The sequence below is a fragment of the Molossus molossus genome, unplaced genomic scaffold, assembly GCF_014108415.1.
Source record: "Molossus molossus isolate mMolMol1 unplaced genomic scaffold, mMolMol1.p scaffold_m16_p_2, whole genome shotgun sequence".
NCBI lineage: Eukaryota > Metazoa > Chordata > Mammalia > Chiroptera > Molossidae > Molossus > Molossus molossus.
This window is the reverse complement of record NW_023425355.1, coordinates 106,612,497-106,630,863: the sequence shown is the minus strand read 5'-3', so window position 1 is coordinate 106,630,863 and position 18,367 is coordinate 106,612,497. Positions and strand designations below refer to the sequence as shown.

The following is an 18,367-nucleotide window of genomic DNA, read 5'->3' as shown; positions in this document are numbered from 1 at the left end:
GCCTCTCAGTCCTTGGGGGATGCTCAATCCACTGAGCCACACCAGCTGGGCACTGCCTGGATGTCTTTGAGCTGGGATGTCAGTCTCCTCCTATTTTTTAACTTGGACTGGAGCTACAGCATTGGCTTTGCTGGTTCTTAGGATTTTGGACTGCCAATCTTGGGACTTCACAGCCTCCATAATTGCTTGAGCCAATTCGTTATAATCTCTCCATTTCTCAACTTCTCTCTCTCTCTCTCTCTCTCTCTCTCTCTGTGTGTGTGTGTGTGTGTGTGTGTGTGTGTGTCTGTCTGTCTCACCACACACACACTCACACCTCCTATTTGTTGTTTCTCTGAAGAACCCCAACTAATACCTTTACTTTACTAGTTTATCATTACAGTTGACTCTTAAAGAATGTGGGGGTTGGTGTGCTGAACCCCTTGCACAGTAAAAAATCCACGTATAATTTTTATCTCCCTGAAAACTTAGTTGTCCCTCAATATCCATGGGGGATTGGTTTCGGGACCCCCTGTGGATACCAAAATCCACAGACACTCAAGTCCCCTGTATGACATGGAGTAGATCAATGCCCTCCATATTTGCAGACTCACAACTGTAGATCGTCTACAGTACAAATATTTATTGAAAAAAAACCCCGCATACAAGTGGACCCATGTAGTATGAACCCATGTTGTTCAAGGGTCAACTGTATATGATATAAGAATTGTCTTATTTTTAACCCAATGTTGAAGAAAAATTAACAATGATATTAACAACAATTATTAAGGATTTACCATGAAGCAGGCACTATACTAAACATTTTACAATCTCACTTAGTCCTCATAAAAGCCTGTGGGTAGCACTATCATTTCCCAAACTCAGAGAAAAGAAATCAGGCCCTGTATAAGGGACTGCTTTCAACTGCAGTGTCAAACTTCCTAAAATCTCAGTGGTTGACCTAAGAATAGTTTTATCTGTTACTTATACAATATGTCCACTGGCAGTTGACACAGAAGGCCTCTGTTCACATAAGTCACTCAGGGACTCAAGAGAGATACAGGCTAATCTTCACTAACAGAGCACATTCTGGCAGCCCAGGATATCTGGGTCCAGGACTTTATTAGTCAGGGTCCTGGCAGGAAACAGATGGCACCCTCAAACTGAGCAATTTGTGTGTAATAAGGGGTTATTTATAGACATGTGGGGAGAGTAGAGGAAAGCCACAAGTGAGAGGGCAGTACTTGAGGCAGAAACAGGAAGCTTTATACCATCCTTAGGCCAAAAGGGACCAGGGAAGGAGTGACTGTTAGAACCAGGAAATATATGGAGAGGGTCACCTGACAAGAGAGTCACCTTTGATCAAGGGACACAGCCAGCCCTCAGGGACTCTGCATCTCCACCTTCCTTCCATTCTCCCACTGGTGCTCCCCCATGGACAAATCCAATAGGAAACCAGAAGATAAAGGAATGTCTGAAATCTTCTGTACAAGTCAGATCCTTGGCATGGAGAGGAGATTAGAAAAGGGTGGCAAGTAAAACTGGAGGAGCACACAGAAGCATCCAACATAGCCACCAACTAGCAATGAAAACTTAGCACACCATAAAGTCTAAAGACTTTAGCCAAGGGAGGGTTTGAGCTACATGATTTTCAAAAGCTCTTCTGACTTAAAACACTATTTTCCTAAAATACTAGTTAACAGTAGTTAAAAAAATAATGTACAATTATTTCATTTATCCATGACAATAAAGGCTAGGTTGCATAATTAATAATAATAATTAGCCCTGGCCGGTTTGGCTCAGCAGTTAGAACATCAGCCCATGGACCAGAGAGTCCCGCTTGGGTTTGGTTCCTATTTTTTTGTTCAGGTAGAGTGGGAGGGAGAGAGAGGAACAGAGAGAGAGAGAGAAACATCGATGTGAAAGGAACACATCGAGTGGCTGCCACCCGCACGACCGACCAGGGCCGGGGACAAACTGCAACCGAGGTTACGCGCCCTTAGCGGGAACCGAACCCGGGTCTCTCAGGACCGCAGGTCGACGCTCTAACAGCTGAGCCAAACCAGCCAGGGCGGGTTTGGTTCCTGCTAAGGGCATGTACTTCAGTTGCAGTTTGTCCCCAGTTCCGATTGGGTCATATGGGTGGTAACCAATTTGATGTGTCTCTCTCACATCGATGTTTCTCTCTCTCTTCATCCCTCTCTCCCTCTTGCTCTATCTGAAGATAAATGGAAAAATGTCCTCAGGTGAGGATAAAAAAATAAAATAATAATAATAATAATTAATATTTCTACAGCACTGATCTGAATCTGACTGCTATGAATTTTGATTTCTCATCCTTCCTGTCAATCACTTTATAAAATAGGACAAGAACCCTGCCAGTCTCCTCCTGAGCAAGGCTGCGCCCAACCAAAATGAGAAATAAGGGTGCTGACATCAGAAAGATGATTGGGAGGGATGGGGAACTGGATGAGTGGCTTCTAGAAGTGGGGAATAAACAGACTCTTCCACCCACAGCAGGACCTTGGAATCAACACAAGGTCATAACAGCTGTTTCCAACTGAATATGCAGAGAAATTACAGTGAACTGACTGATGACTGCTGGTACAGGTATCTAAAAAGCAGTGGGAAAATAATAGAATAACAGATGGGGGAAGAAGGGAAAATCAAGAGCCTTAATTTATTCATTCAACTAAATTTTCCTTTGGTCCGTGGGACAATGCTCCACCACTGAACCAGACCAGCCAGGGCTCAACTAACTTTTCCTGAACTCTTCTTCTGTGTACTAAAGAGCACTTAGCACATGCAAACACTCAGTACAAAGCAGCAAGTATTGTGTACAAAATAGACAACTCAACAGCTGAGGGAGCAAGTAACTGAAGGAGTAAGGAAAGAACTAAGCAGGTGGCAGATTTGAACTGAGTCTCAAAGAATAAGCAAAATACTGACCAGCCTGAGTGAATTACTCTTTGATAACACCAATCACAGATTTTGAAACCTGTGAGTAGGCCTGATTGACTCGAGGGGTATAAAACTGACAGAATTCAAATGAGAGGAGTCACTTCATAATGGTTCACAGGAAGGAATATCACTCATTTTCTCTGCCTAAGAATGCACTACGGGTTGAAATTTCATTTTCTTTCTTGAATTGTGGATCCATCTAAAGTAACAGTCTAAAAGAATGGCACATGGCACCCATGACACATAACCACAGAATGGAGAGGGCTCCTGGTCAGAGTAGCCTCCACCATTCCACATACATGGTGTCTTCAACAGGAAGAGCAAAGACTGCTGTCTCAAGCCAAGTACAGTGTAATTAGGGACAAAGACTCTTATTCTTTCATATCTGTCAACACTACTACATACCTGGCACAAGAAGTCAATTTGGTCTTATGGTCCCCTCTAATTCTATACTTAACTTTTTATTTCTTTGATGGTCCAAGTTTTCAAACAACAGATTTTGGGGAAAATGATAAAATACTTGTAATTTTAAAAAGCATTCTACATTTCAGAAAGATTTCCATTAAAAAGCAGTTAAAGCTAATGTCCTCATGTTTATTAAGATTAAACTCTCAATTTCCTAGAACATTCAATTTATATCAAACCCTTACTGTGCCAATCTTCACAAGCAAAAAAAAAAAGTTTATCATGGAAATGCCTTCTATTATTTTCCACCACAGGATGGACACAGTAGAGTGAAGCAAACAATTACAAAGACAATCTGGAAAAATAAGTCTTTTTATCCAATTAAATGAAGCAACACTAATAGCTCAGAAAACAATATCAGATATCTTTATGTTACAATAATTGTCCTTTGCTTGCTAGTGGTACTAGTAAGAAGTTAGTAATACAGTTATAGACAATTACAGTTAATAATATATTTTCAAAGAAACAAATCACCTTTCCTAGACTTACGAAGAATCTATGTCTCAACAGACATACATTTAGAGATAGTTACAGACGTTGTAGCATTATAATAATAAAGCCACTTTCAGAGTGCTCTTTAGAAACATGCGGGGGTTAAGTGGTGACCTGCCATTTATGTTATTTTTTTAATGAGGAAAACAGAGAAACTGTGCCTGAGTCAGATGTGAATAGAGACCAATATAATTAGCAGATGCTATGCTCAATGTTTTACATGTGTTATTTCATTTAATCTTCACAATAGTCCTAGGAAATAGGTACCATTATTTCTACTTCATAAATGAGGAAACTGACATGGAAGTGATAAAGTGTGCCCAGACCACCAGCTCAGTGACTGGCAGGGCTAGAATGAAAACCTCTGCCTGCAACTCCACATCCCATATTCTTTTCACAAACCAGGGTGCTTCAACCAACCAAGTCTTCAATATCGACTTACTTAGAGTATTTGGAGTAAAATATGGAGATAAGAGGGTCAATGGTTTTTGGAACACTGAAAATTTTTAGAACCACATGACTATCTAGAGCTATGCTATTCACATGTGGCTATTTAAATTTAAATTACTTAACATAAAATAAAATTTAAAATTCAGTTCTTCGGTTGCACTATCACACATTTCAAAAAGCCACATGTGACTACTGGCTACCACAATGGGCTGGGAAGGTTACAGAACATTTCTACCATCACACAAAGGTCTATGGTATAGCACTGATCTAGAGGACCCCCAAGAGACATGGTGAAGTGGGAGAGAATCTTAGTATCTTTAAGATCAGTACTGTTCATAATGTTAGAGAACATCGTAGACATTTCCATCCCCACTATTAGGACAGGATTAGTTCTTTCTCTGTAAATTATTTCCCTAAGGTGCACCCTCAACAGTTGACACTAGAGGAAGGAATAGATAAAACTTTATGCAAACTGATTTAATTATGAGTTCTGACTTGGAGAGGAGACATTTTATTTTGTTTTGGGGTTGTTTGTGTGTTTTGCTTGTTGTTGTTTTTTGAGCTGCAGGGGAGGAAAGACATATAAGAACTGATTTAACTTTTAAGAATTGGTTCAACTAACACTTGAAAAATACAGGGTAAGAAATTTATGTATAAGAACCACATCACAATGTGAAGTCATGCAGGAACATTGCACAAAAGCAGTTTACAAAATAAATTACACTCACTACAGGTACCATGTACACTTTCACTCTTAGGCAAAAGCACAGAATTGAAAAAGAAGATAGTCTATGTGTAAAATTACAAACAAACTAGACATTCTCAAATGAAAGACAAAGAGGAAATACAAGTAGAAGCAACCCAAGTGTCCATTGGCAGATGCATGGATAAACAAAATGCGGTATATACATATAATGGAATATTATTTGGGCTTAAAAAGGAAGGAAATTCTGACACATGCTATATCACATGGATGAACCTTGAAGATATTATGCAAAGTGAAATAAGCCATTCACAAAAAGACAAATACTGTATGACTACACTTATATGAAGTATCTAGAGTAGTCACACTCATAGAGACAGAAAGCAGAATGGTGGTTGCCAGGGGCTGGGAGAGTGGGAAGTGGGGAGTTGATTAATGGGGGTGTCAAGTTTCACTTTTAAAAGATGAAAACGTTCTGGAGGTTAGTTAGACAACAACGTGAATACACGTAAGACTACTGAACTGTACACTTAAAAATGGTTAAAATGGTAAATTTTGTTACGTGTTTTACCACAATTTATTATAATAATAACAATAGGGAAATGCATGTCTTTCTTAGAAAAGCTATCTAAGTCTGTTAGACCACTTACTGGTCTCTTCCCCCACCATTCCATGTTAATACTACAGTCTCCCAACTACAACAAAAGTTCATGATTACTCTGAACTTTTTAAGATTTAAATAATGAAATATCATAATGATAATGCCAAATATGCAAAATACCTGGGTCAGTGGCAGAGATAATTGCTCCAAAAAAGAGACAATCCGTATAGTAAAATTTATCTGAGAGCTGTCCCACTATCTTCATGAGTTTCACCACACCATACATGAGATTTCTGTAAGAAAGAAAGGCAAACTATGTCAGAAGAAAAAAAGAAAAGAAAACTCTCCTAATTGAGTAACCTAGCAAATATGCAAGCAGAGTAATACTAGAATACTGTACTTCAAGAGAGAGTCATGAAAACATCAGGCAGCTGCTGTGGTTGGACACTTACCAGGGACATATGCAATGAGACTTTGCCACCAAGTAATAGTTTGCAGTTACTGTCATCTTGCTGAAACATCTGAACATCCCATTTTTAAAAGTTGTGCTTACAACTATAAAGTGTGGTCCTCAATTAGCAAAAAAAGGCATCTTAAGCTACTGGATAATAGAGAAGAAAGAACCCTGCAAAATGTGTAATAGGTTGCTATAAAACTCACAGGATTCTAAGATAGTGTGTTTAAAGTCATAGAAATGAGTGGATTGCATGAAGCTAGAGAGGAAAAAAAAAATAGGTTAGCCACAAAGATTCAAGTGATCAATGTTTCCTGCCAAGAATTATTTCAAAGAAGGGAAAGAGGCAAACTTCTAAACATCCAATTAAAATATCAGTGTAGCCCTGGCCGGTCTGGCTCAGTGGTTGGAATATCGGCCCTTGGACTGAAAAGTCAGGGGCTCGATTCCAGTCAAGGGCACATGCCTCCGTTGCTGTTCAGTCCCCAGCCCTGGTCAGGGTCCTGGTCGGGGTGGTACAGGAGGCAACCAATTGATGTGTCTCTCTCACATCAACATCTCTGTCTCTCTCTGTCTCTGTCTCTGTCTCTGTCTCTCTCTCCCTCCCTCCCTCCCTTCCTCCCATTCTATCTGAAGATGAGTGGGAAAAAAGAAAAGAATATCCTCGGGTGAGGATTTTTTAAAAAAATCAATGTAATCATTAACATCTGTCCTCTCATTCTCTGCATGGGGTTGGCAGGCCAGCAGCAGTCCTCTTTACGCTGTGCAGAATATATGACCCAAGAGGGACCATCAAGTTCAATATTTGAACTTGGCCAGAGTACAATTCCTATAGGACAGTTTACAAATTAGGATGAGTGAGGAATGTTAAAAGACTTAGTACATGTTACTATGGTATTGTGCGTGTGCGTGCGCACGCGCACGCAGTAACAGCAGATGCAGGGGTTAGGGTTACACAAATAACCACAGAATAGACTCATTGCATCCTTAAGCCAATTGTCTGATAATAAGATTCTTCATGGTCAGAACCATGTCCTCGCTCACTTTTGTATCCTTGCTGCCTAGAACAAGTAGGTTGACTAAGTTAGGAGCTCAAGAACTATTTGCAGCCCTGGCCGGTTTGGCTCAGCGGTTAGAGCGTTGGCCTGCGGTCCGGAGAGACCCGGGTTCGGTTCCCGCTAAGGGCATGTACCTCGGTTGCAGTTTGTCCCCAGCCCTGGTTGGTCGTGCAGGTGGCAGCCACTCGATGTGTCCCTTTCACATCGATGTTTCTCTCTCTCTCTCCCTCCTGCTCTATCTGAACAAAGAATGAAAAAGTGTCCTCGGGTGAGGATAAAGAAAAAAAAACTATTTGCAGAATTTAATCCTTTTGAGAATAAATAACTATAACAATGTTTACTTACTGCGCTTCAGGCACTGTTCCAGATACTTGGACAGTTCTATTTTAATTTATAGAAACTCTATCATACAGATCTGATTTGCCCTTTGTTGCTTATCAAAGGCTTCTTTCATCTACCTTTTAAATATTTCCTGAAACCACACCTTCCTCTTTATTTCCTTCTACCACAAGCTTTGACGTGAGTACTAGACATCTCTCTGGCAGCTTTTTCCCTGTCTTGCCTCCCATCATTATCAATGTTTGTTTTCTGGGCACTTCCTTACTTTTTGACATTATAAGTTCTCCATTCTCTTCTTGTATATTTGCTGCCCCAGCCCTATAATCAGCCATTTCTGCAAAGAGCCTTGATTCTTTTACTGGAGAATATTAGAAACCAAGATCTGGGGACTAGGTATAGTTTTATTTCATCTTAATTAATCTTAATTTTAATTTAAATAGTCACATATGACTAACAGCTACCACACTGGACAACGTAGATCTTAAATGCCATCATCATAAATGTCAAAATACTGGACTCTGGTGATTGCCACGGGCTGAAGAAAGGAAAATGAGGAGATGATGCTCAAAGGGTAATAACTTCCAGTAATAAGATTGACAAGTTTGGGGATCTAATGTACAGCACAGTGACCATGGCTAATAATGCTATATCATATACTTGAATGTTGATAAAAGAGAAGTTCTCAAATGTTCTCACCACAAAAAAAAAAAAAGGTAATTATGTGAGAGGATAGAGGTGTTAGCTAATGCTATGCTAGTTATCATTTTGAATTTTAAAAAATGTATCAAATCAACACTTTGTACATATTAAACTTACACAATGTTGTGTCAACTGCATCTCAATAAAGCTGGGGGGAAAGACTGGACTCTGTGGACCCATGTGGATCTCATCTCTTTGGTAAAGTGTTATTAGGTTATATTACAAAAAGCCCCTTACCCGATAATGAAGCAGGAAACAGCAGTCCCCAAAAAGGCATAGGCCAGAATAGACCCAAGATTTCTGAAAAAGTGTCTCTGAATAAAACAAAAAAGCAGAAGTCACATTGTGATTTTTGACAGTGAATATTAGAAATACATTAAAAGTCTCTAAAAGTAAAACTTTAATTACTACTTCTGTTATATCAAGTCATAACTGAAATTACTCCTGAATAATGCTATTTAGCCTTAAACATCATGGTTTTAAAATATCCTTTGTCTTACCAATCACTGAGCAAGCAAACAAAGTCTTAGTAAATTTCAGACAAAACTAGTGCAACTAATTATATGATTACATTAAGTGTGTATGTGTACGTGCACACACCACACACACATACGTGCATGCATGTGCACAGGTGCAAGAAGACCAATCATTTTCATAGATTTAACCCAAACTATTTTACCCTAGTGATTCAGCTAGTCACTTCCAGTTCTGGTGGAACCTTAGAAGATCATTACAGATATAAGTTTGAAACTAATAAAGTATGAAAGTGCTATCTAAGGAGCTTTCTGCTTAATTCAGTATCAGAAAACAGAATGTCCTAAGTATTGGCTCATGACATCTGTGGTGTCTCCTGATATTCATCTAGGTATGTGTGTGCATGTGTATGTGTATATATATGCATATAAGTATATAAGTTCATATACTTGCATGGATATAAGATACAGCAATTATTCAGAAAGAAGTGGCAAAACTATAATCCTCTTAATGCCTCTGTACATCCATTGGCTACCTTAAAAAACAAACACATATATACATACATATACACACACAGATTTACTCTCATAAATAATTAAGCCTTTGGGATATTCTAATGGGGAAAATCCCTGTTCTTGGGATCCTGAGCCATGGTTCTTACTCCTCAAAGCATATGCTGTTTTCATTGGACAATCAGAACGATTTAACAAAAACAGACAAGCAAAATCCCCCAAACACCCTAATTAATCAGGGGCCAAGAACACTTTATCTTAAAATGCAAAAAAGCAGGAGAGTCCCAGCATGCCAGCTGAGCAACATCAGGGACAGACAAGGTACGAGAAGAATTCAGCCTGGATCAAGCAGCCATGATGAAGTATGACCAGACAAAGGGATGCGGGCATCCACTGGCCTGCATTCCAGACAGAGGATCTTAGGACTTGGGTTGGCCTTCCCCAATGAATGCTTGCCTTTCTTTGAGGCTGAAGGTGTCAAGGAATGCCTACTGTCCCTAAGCCACCTGCTCAGAAGAGAAGCCTTCAAGGGCTTGCCATACCACAGTCACCAAATAAGGGTGCTACCTGATATATTATGGATACACTATGTTTGACTCTTAAACCAGTCATTTTTAAGCTAATGCATTCATACACCAATGTTTTTAAAAAATTAGATTAAAAAAAAATCAACAACTGTGAGCCTACTTGCCTCTAAAAGCTCCAGCAAGGGCTAAAATCAGGGAGGACTCAGAATGCATCAAGGATGAAACATGAGACCAATGAAACTCATGTGAAGTATTCAGGAACAAATTTTAATAACTAACAAACAAAGTGAAGACAGACTCATGGATACAGAGAACAGATTGACAGCTGTCAGAGGGGAAGGGTTGGGGGCTGGTGAGAAGGGTGAATGGATTAAGCAGAGAAAAAAAAGGAGACTCGTTGACATAGAGGTGATTGCCAGAAGGAAGAGAGGATTGGGGAGGTAGAAAAGAATATAGGGGGATAAATGGTGATGGAAGGAGACTTGACGTGGGGTAGTGAACACACAATACAGTATACAGATGACATATTGTAGAATTGTACACTTGAAACCTATATAATTTTATTAACCAATATCATCCACACCAATAAATGTTTTAAAAAGACTCTCCAGCCCTGGCCGGTTTACTTCAGCAGTTGGAGCATTGGCCTGTGGATCAGAGAGTTCCTGGTCTGGTTCCTGCTAAGGGCATGTACTTTGGTTGCTGTTTGTCCCCAGCCCTGGTTGGGGTTGAATGGGTGGTGACCAGTAGATGTTTCTCTCTCTCTCTCTCTCTCTCTCTCTCTCTCTCTCTCTCTCTCTCTCTTCCCCCCTCTCCCTCTCGCTCTATCTGAAGATAAATGCAAAAATGTCCTCGGGTGAGGATAAAAAAAAAAAAAAAACAGTTTCCAAATGCGGTCATATTCTCAGGTATGGAGTTAGGACTTCAACATAAAAAAGCAAACAAACTCATAGACACAGATAACAATATGGTGATTACCAGAGGGAATGGAGATTGGGGAGATAGAAGAGGGTAAAGGGGAGATAAAGGGTGATAGAAGGAAACTTGACTTGGGGTGGTAAACACACGATACAATATACAGATGATGTATTGTAGAATTGTACACCTGAAACCTATATAACTTTATTAACCAATGTCACCCCAATAAATTCAATTAAAAAAAACAGATGAGCTTTCCCTTGCCACTCAGCTTTCTTTTGGATAACCATTCTTATGGTTAGTTTAAATATATTAAGTGAATTCATATTTGATATTAGTAAAAGCAAAATTTAGGAAAGTAAATCTGCCACCAACAATGCATTCATAATATATTCTAAAATCACACAAACACACACAGTTAGGAATCCCCATTTATATCTGCAGATATGAAATGAAATTTTACTGTACCTTGAAAAGGTATAACATGCCTCTTACTCATATATTATTACACCTAGTATTTAACTGTATACCTCATGGTTCACAAAAGTACAGTTGACCCTTGAACAATTTAGGGGTTAGGAAAACCCACCCTCCCACAGTCAAAAATCTGCATATAACTTTTGACTCCCCAAAAACTTAACTACTAATAGCCTATTGTTGACCTGAAATCTCACCAATAAATAAACATTGATTAACAAAAATTGTCTATGTTATATGTATTATATACTGTATTCTTCAAATAAAGTAATCTAGAGAAAAGAAAATGTTAAGAAAATCGTAAGAAAAAGACATACATTTACAATATTTATTGAAAAAATCTACATATTAAATGGCACATGCAGTTCAAACCATGTTATTCAAGAATCAACTACACTTTCACATTTATTACCCTATCCAATTCTCATAACAACCCCATCAGTAAGGTGTTATTTAAACCATTTTATATAAGAGACATCTAGGCATCAAAGGTTCATGTGATGAGAGCTGCCTGAAGTCACCCGGCCACCAAACCGTAGCACCAGAACTGGAAAGCAGGTGCTCTGACCCCAGGGCATTGCTCTCTCACTGCACAAGCTACCCTTCTCAATTCCCACCACATCCTTTTAGGAAAGAAAAAACAGGTGTCTAGTGGAATCCTATATCTTTCATCTTTTTATTTGGTCATGACTGTTGACACAGTCATATGTGATTCACATGGTCATGTCTGGTATAGAGTCTCCCTTAGTTTTCCCTCTCCATGACAGAATGAAACAGAGACAAAAGGAGATGGTATGCCCTGGTAAAGCCTTTAAGCATATAAGCCTAAGACAGATCAGTATGAGAACGTTTGCTTATGATGAAAACCCACCTGACATAGCAATTCCTACCATTCTAAACCTAGCATTCCTACTCTTTGGGAATTCCCATCTTCTGCCACTGACAAATTTTAATATGTGTGTGTGTGTGTGTGTGTGTGTGTGTGTGTGTGTGTGTGTGTGTGTGGTGGGGCGAGCTCACCAAAAATGAAGGCTTCTATAGGTGAATTCCTTCTCTACCAATGCCCTGAAAGCAAACCATGAGCAGCAGCACAAAAATCAAAGCTAATTGCAATGATACTCTTCAACTTAGCAAAAACAAGGCCATGTCTGCATGACAACTATATGTACATAGATCAAAGAGTCTGAATATATCTGTTTACATGTCTGTAGTAAGTGGTGAAATATTTATTACACATTCAATTGACAGAAGGTTTAATCAGAGAGGGTAACCATGTAAGAGCTGACCTTTATAATGACCATTTAAAAAGGAAAGTGATCCTAAGTGAAATAAGCCAAGCAGAAAAAGACAAATACCACATGATCTCACTTATATATGGAATATAATGAACATAACAGTCTGAGGAATACGGTAGACCCAGAAACATGGAAGTAGGGCACAGACTGACATCCCTCAGAAGAGGGGGTGGGGGGGTAGGAAGAGATAAACCACAGAACTTATATGCATGTATGCATAACCAATGGACATGGACAACAAAGCCGGGGACGGGGTGGGGGGGATGGGGAGGGAGGTGCCAATGGGGTAAAAAAGGAGAAACATCTGTAACCAAAAACATATATATATATATAAATAAATTTAAAAAATATAAAATATTAGCACCTGAAAAAATAAAAATAAATAAATAAAGATGTTAAATTTGAGAATCTTAAAAAAAAAAAAAATAAGGAAAGCAACTAAACTAATAGTTAGTAACCTAAAAGACCAGCGTTTCAAAAGTTTTTTAAATTGGTAACTGGCCGAGAATGTTATTTGTTTTTCTTCTGAAAAATGAAGCTGACAAAGGGAAGGCTGGGAAAATACCAAAATGTTTTCCATTCATTAGAGGGTTATCACAACCAATGATTTGGTTTCATTTAAAAGCAACTATGACTATGGTTATACATTAAGATTGGTTATTTAAAATACCAAATTATTCATCACCATTTGATCTTAAGAGGAGTTCCCAAATTCTTCATTTAAATAACATTATTTATATCCATAAAATCATCTATTATCTGTTACATGTCAATAGTTGACACATAGATTCAGATGACTTTTGGCAACCCAATAGATTAGTCAGAAAAAAGACATTTCTCTTTGTACAGAAAACCTAATTCCAGAGAGAGTGTAGCACAGATGAACACCCTGGGCCCTGGGGTCAGACAGACAGGCCATAACCTTGACTCAGTTCCACATCATCTATGTAACCTCATAGATGTCACTTAATAATTCTGAGTTCGGGTTCATCATGAGTAAAATGCAAGACACTCACTACATGTCCAGTAGTGCACAAATGTATGTCGAGCTAGTGTGCAACACAGCCTCCTGCTCCTTAAGCACTCATCATAGAAAGGGGACTTATGTTTCATCCCTCTTCACCCAAAGGCAATACATTAAGGAGTCATTTGATTTATGAAGGAGGAGATTGGCTTGACCTGACTTGCACTCTTGATTCTCTTGTGCAAGGTGGGGGATTGTTCTTGCTCTTCTAGTCTCCATGTTGTGAGCAAAAGAGGCAGCCTTTAGCAGGCCCAGCAATTCTAGGACCTCTCCATTTCAGCCTCCCTACTTGAACAATGACTGACCTGGCAGCTAAAGGGCTTCTATCTTTCATGTGTAGCAAGCAGCCCCAAAACTAAGGACTAAACTACATCATCTATCATGCGCTACCAGGGACTTCAGGTCATAAATGGATCATTCAATTATTAGTCAGTTCTTGGGTCTGTTTATCAATGAGTTGGAAACCTGAGGGATAAGGGATGGAAGCTAATCTACTACCCTGACATTCTTATAGAATTTGTGTCAGATGCTGCATAAAGTATAAATATACTTATGCTAGCTGGAAATAATTTTTAAAACTCTAACTGCAGAGTTGCTTTAACAAAATGAATCGTAAGTGCTCTCTCCTCTATCTTCTGAAAGAGTTTATATAGGATTAGTATTATTTCTTCCTTAATTGCTAGATAGAATTCACCAGTGAAGCCATCTGGAAATGTAGAAAGGTTTTAAAGGAACTCAATTTCTTTAATTAATATAGAGCTGTTCAACATTTCTCTCTCAGGTCAGTTTTGGTAACTCTTTTTTTTTTTTTTATTGTTGAAAGTATAACAGATGTCCCCCATTTTTCCCAATCAACCCCTCCTTCCCACTCCCACCCCCTCTTGCTCTTTACAACCTAATGTCAATGTTCACTGGTTGTGCATAAATGCATATAAGTTCTTTGGTTTATCTCTACCCATCCCCTCCGACCCCCATCCTTCTGAGGTTTGTTAGTCTGTTCCCTACTTCCACGATTCTGGATCTCTTTAGGTCAACAGCTTATTTTGTTCATTACATTCCATAAATAAGTGAGATGATGTGGTATTTGTCTTTCTCTGACAGGCTTATTTCACTTAGCATAATACTCTCCAGGTCCCGCCATGTCATCTCCAGGGGTAAGAGATCCTTCTTTCTCACAGCTTTTTAATCCACTCATCTACTAATGGGCACTTGGGCTGTTTCCAGATCTTAGCTATTGTAGACAGCACTGCTATGAACATAGGGGTGCATATATTCTTCCTGATTGGTGTTTCAGGCTATATTCCTAGGAGTGGGATCACTGGGTGAAATGGTAGTTCAACTTTTAATTTTTTGAGGAAATGCCATATTGTTTTGCATAATGGCTGCGCCAGTCTGCATTCCAACCAGCAGTGTGCTAGAGTCCCCTTTTCTCCATATCCTCACCAACACTTGTTGTTTGAAGATTTGTTGATGGCCACCATTCTGGCAGGTGCGAGGTGATATCTCATAGTCATTGTAATTTGTATCTCTCTGATGATTAGAGATGTTGAGCATTTTTTCTTCTGTCTCCCAGCCATTTGTATGACCTGTTTGAAGAACTGTCTATTCAGGTCCTTTGCCCATTTTTAATTGGATTCTTTGCCTTCCTTTGGTTGAGTTGTATGAGTACTCTATACATTTTGGATATTAACCCCTTATCCAATGTGTCATTGGTAAATATGTTTTCGCAGACAGTGGGTTCCCTTTTCATTTTGATGCTGGTTTCTTTTGCCATGCAGAAGCTTTTAAGTTTGACGTAGTCCCATTGATTAATTATTTCCCTTTGTTTCTCTTGCCCTAGGTGATGTATCAGTGAAAATTCCACTACATATGATATCTGAAATTTTTCTGCCAACATTTTCTTCTAGGACTTTTTTATGGTTTCACGGGTTACCTTTAAATCGTTTATCCATTTTGAGTTTATTCTTGTGTATGGTTTAAGTTGGTGGTTTAGTTTCTTTTCTTTTCTTTCTTTTTTTTCATGTAGCTGTCCAATTTTCCCAAAACCATTTATTTATTCACTTATTTATTTATTTATTTATTTAATCCTCACCCGAGGACATTTTTCCATTTTTTGTTCAGGTAGAGTGGGGGGGGGGGAGGAACAGAGAGAGAGAGAGAGAAACATCGATGTGAAAGGAACACATCGAGTGGCTGCCACCCGCACGACCGACCAGGGCCGGGGACAAACTGCAACCGAGGTACGCGCCCTTAGCGGGAACCGAACCCAGGTCTCTCAGGACCGCAGGCCGATGCTCTAACCGCTGAGCCAAACCGGCCAGGGCCCCAGCATCATTTAATGAAGAGACTGTCTTTTCTCCATTGGACACTCTTGCCTCCTTTGTCAAATATTAATTGTACATATAGTATTGGACAATATCTGGGTTCTCTGTTCTGTTCCATTGATCTATATACTTGCTTTTGTGCCAGTAACAGGCTGTTTTGATTACAATGGCTTGTAGTATAACTTCATATCTGGTATTGTGATACCTCCCATTTTGTTCTTCTTTTTCAGGATTGCTTTGGCTATTCAAGGTCTTATATGGTTCCATATAAACTTTTGGAGTACTTGTTCTAGATCTTTAAAATATGTCATCGGTACTTTAATAAGGACTGAATTGGATTTATAGATTTCTTTGGGTGCTATGGAGATTTTACTGATATTGATTTTTCTAATCCATGAACATAGTATATGTTTCCACTTTTTTTTGGTATCTTCCTCTATTTCTTTTTTCAATGTCCTGTAGTTTTCTGAGAACATGTCTTTTACCTCCTTGGCTAAATTTATTCCTAGATATCTTTTTGGTTGTTACTATAATAGTAAATGGGATTATTTTTTAGTTTTCCTGAGCGTTCATTATTGGTGTGTAAGAATGCCATCTATTTCTGGATGTTAATTTTGTATCCTGCTACTTTGCAAAATTCATTTATTAAATCTAGTAGATTTCTGATAAAATCTTTAGGGTTTTCTATGTACAATATCATGTCATCTGTGAATAATAACAATTTCACTTCTTTCTTTCCTATTTGAATCCCTTTTATTTTTTCTTCTTGTCTAATTGCTATGGCTAAGACTTCCAGTACTGTGTTAAATAAGAATGGCAAATGTGGGCATCCCTATCTTCTTCCTGTTCTTAAGGGAAATGCTTCTACTTTTAGCACAGTAAGTATGATTTGCCTGTAGGTTTTTCATATATGGCCTTTATTTACTTTGTCTGTTTAATTAATCCAATTATTCTTATTACAAATGTTTCTCCTTTTTCCCCCACTGACTCCCCACTCCTCCTCCCTCCCTACCATGTCCCCAACTTTGTTGTCCATGTCCACTCATTGTTCACACATACATGCACATACGTTCTGTGGTTTCTCTCCCCTCCACCAACCCCTCTTCTGGGGATTGTCAGTCTGTACCCCACTTGCACGTCTCTGGGACTACCCCATTCCTCAGACTGTTATGTTCATTATATTCCACAAATGAGATCATGTGATACTTGTCTTTCTCTGCTTGGCTTGTTTGGCTTAGGATAATACTTTCCAGGTCCCTCCATGTCATCCAAATGATAAGAGATCTTTCTTTCTTACAGCTGCATAGTACTCCATTGTGTATATGTACCACATCTTTCTTCTCCATTCGTCTACTGATGGACATTTGGGCTGTTTCCAGATCTCAGCTATTGTAAATAGTGCTGCTACAAACATGGGGGTACATATATTCTTTCTGATTGGTGTTTCAGGCTTCTTAGGGAATATTCCTAGAAATGAGATCACTGGGTCAAATGGCAGCCCAATTTTTAAGTTTTTGAGGTAACACCATATTGTTTTCCATAGTGGCTGCACCAGTCTGCATTCCCACCAGCAGTGTACGAGAGTCCCTTTTCTCCACACCCTCGCCAACACTTGTTGTTTGATGATTTGTTGATGGCAGCCATTCTGACAGGTGTGAGGTGATACCTCGTTGTTGTTTTAATTTGCATCTCCCTGATGATTAGTGATGTTGAGCATTTCTTCATATGTCTCTTAGCCACTGGTATGTCCTGTTTGGAGAGGTGTCTATTTAGTTCCTCTGCCCATTTTTTAATTGGGGTCTTTGTCTTCCTTTGGTTGAGTTGTATGAGCACTCTACATGTATTGGAAATTAACCCCTTATCTGATATATCATTGACAATTATGCTCTCCCACACAGTGGGTTGCCTTTCCATTTTGATGATTGTATCCTTTGCTGTGCAGAAGCTTTTGAGTTTGATGTAGTCCCATGTGTTCATTTTCTCCTTTGTTTCTGTTGCCTTAGGTGATGTATCAGTGAAAATTCTGCTGTGTATAATGTCTGAAATTTTGTTGCCTATATTTTCTTCTAGGATTTTTATGGATTCATGAGTCATATTTAAGTCTTTTATCCACTTTGAGTTTATTCTTGTGTATGGTGTAAGTGGATGGTCTAGTTTCATTTTTTTTGCATGTAGCTGTCCAATTTTCCCAACACCATTTATTAAAGGGGCTGTCTTGACTCCACTTTATGCTCTTGCCACCTTTGTCAAATATTAATTGAGCAAAGTGCCTTGGGTCCATTTCCGGGTTCTCTGTTCTGTTCCACTGGTCTATATGCCTGTTCTTGTGCCAGCACCAGGCTGTTTTGATTACAGTGGCTTTGTAGTATAACCTGAAATCTGGTCATGTGATCCCTCCTACTTTGTTCTTCTTTTTCGAGATTACTGTGGCTATTCGAGGTCTTTTTTGGTTCCATATGAACTTTTGACGTATTTGTTCTAGTTCTGTGAAGTATGTCGTTGGTATTTTGATGGGGGTTGCATTGAATCTATAGATTGTTTTGGATAGTATGAACATTTTAATGATGTTACTTCTTCCAATCCATGAACAAGGTATGTGCTTCCACTTTTTTATA

At 38.9% G+C, this 18,367-nt stretch overlaps 1 protein-coding gene across 2 annotated transcripts in view; it reads right to left on the bottom strand.

Annotated features, from left to right (window-relative positions):
- SLC9A7 (solute carrier family 9 member A7) overlaps positions 1 to 18,367 on the bottom strand; it is a 188,760-nt gene that overhangs the window by 60,905 nt on the left and 109,488 nt on the right. For both annotated transcript variants that reach the window (XM_036270616.1, XM_036270617.1), the window contains exons 4-5: positions 8,439 to 8,515; positions 5,832 to 5,944 (exon numbers count right to left, since the gene is read on the bottom strand). In XM_036270616.1, the coding sequence (XP_036126509.1) occupies positions 5,832 to 5,944; positions 8,439 to 8,515 (190 nt within the window). The remainder of the gene's footprint in view (positions 1 to 5,831; positions 5,945 to 8,438; positions 8,516 to 18,367) is intronic.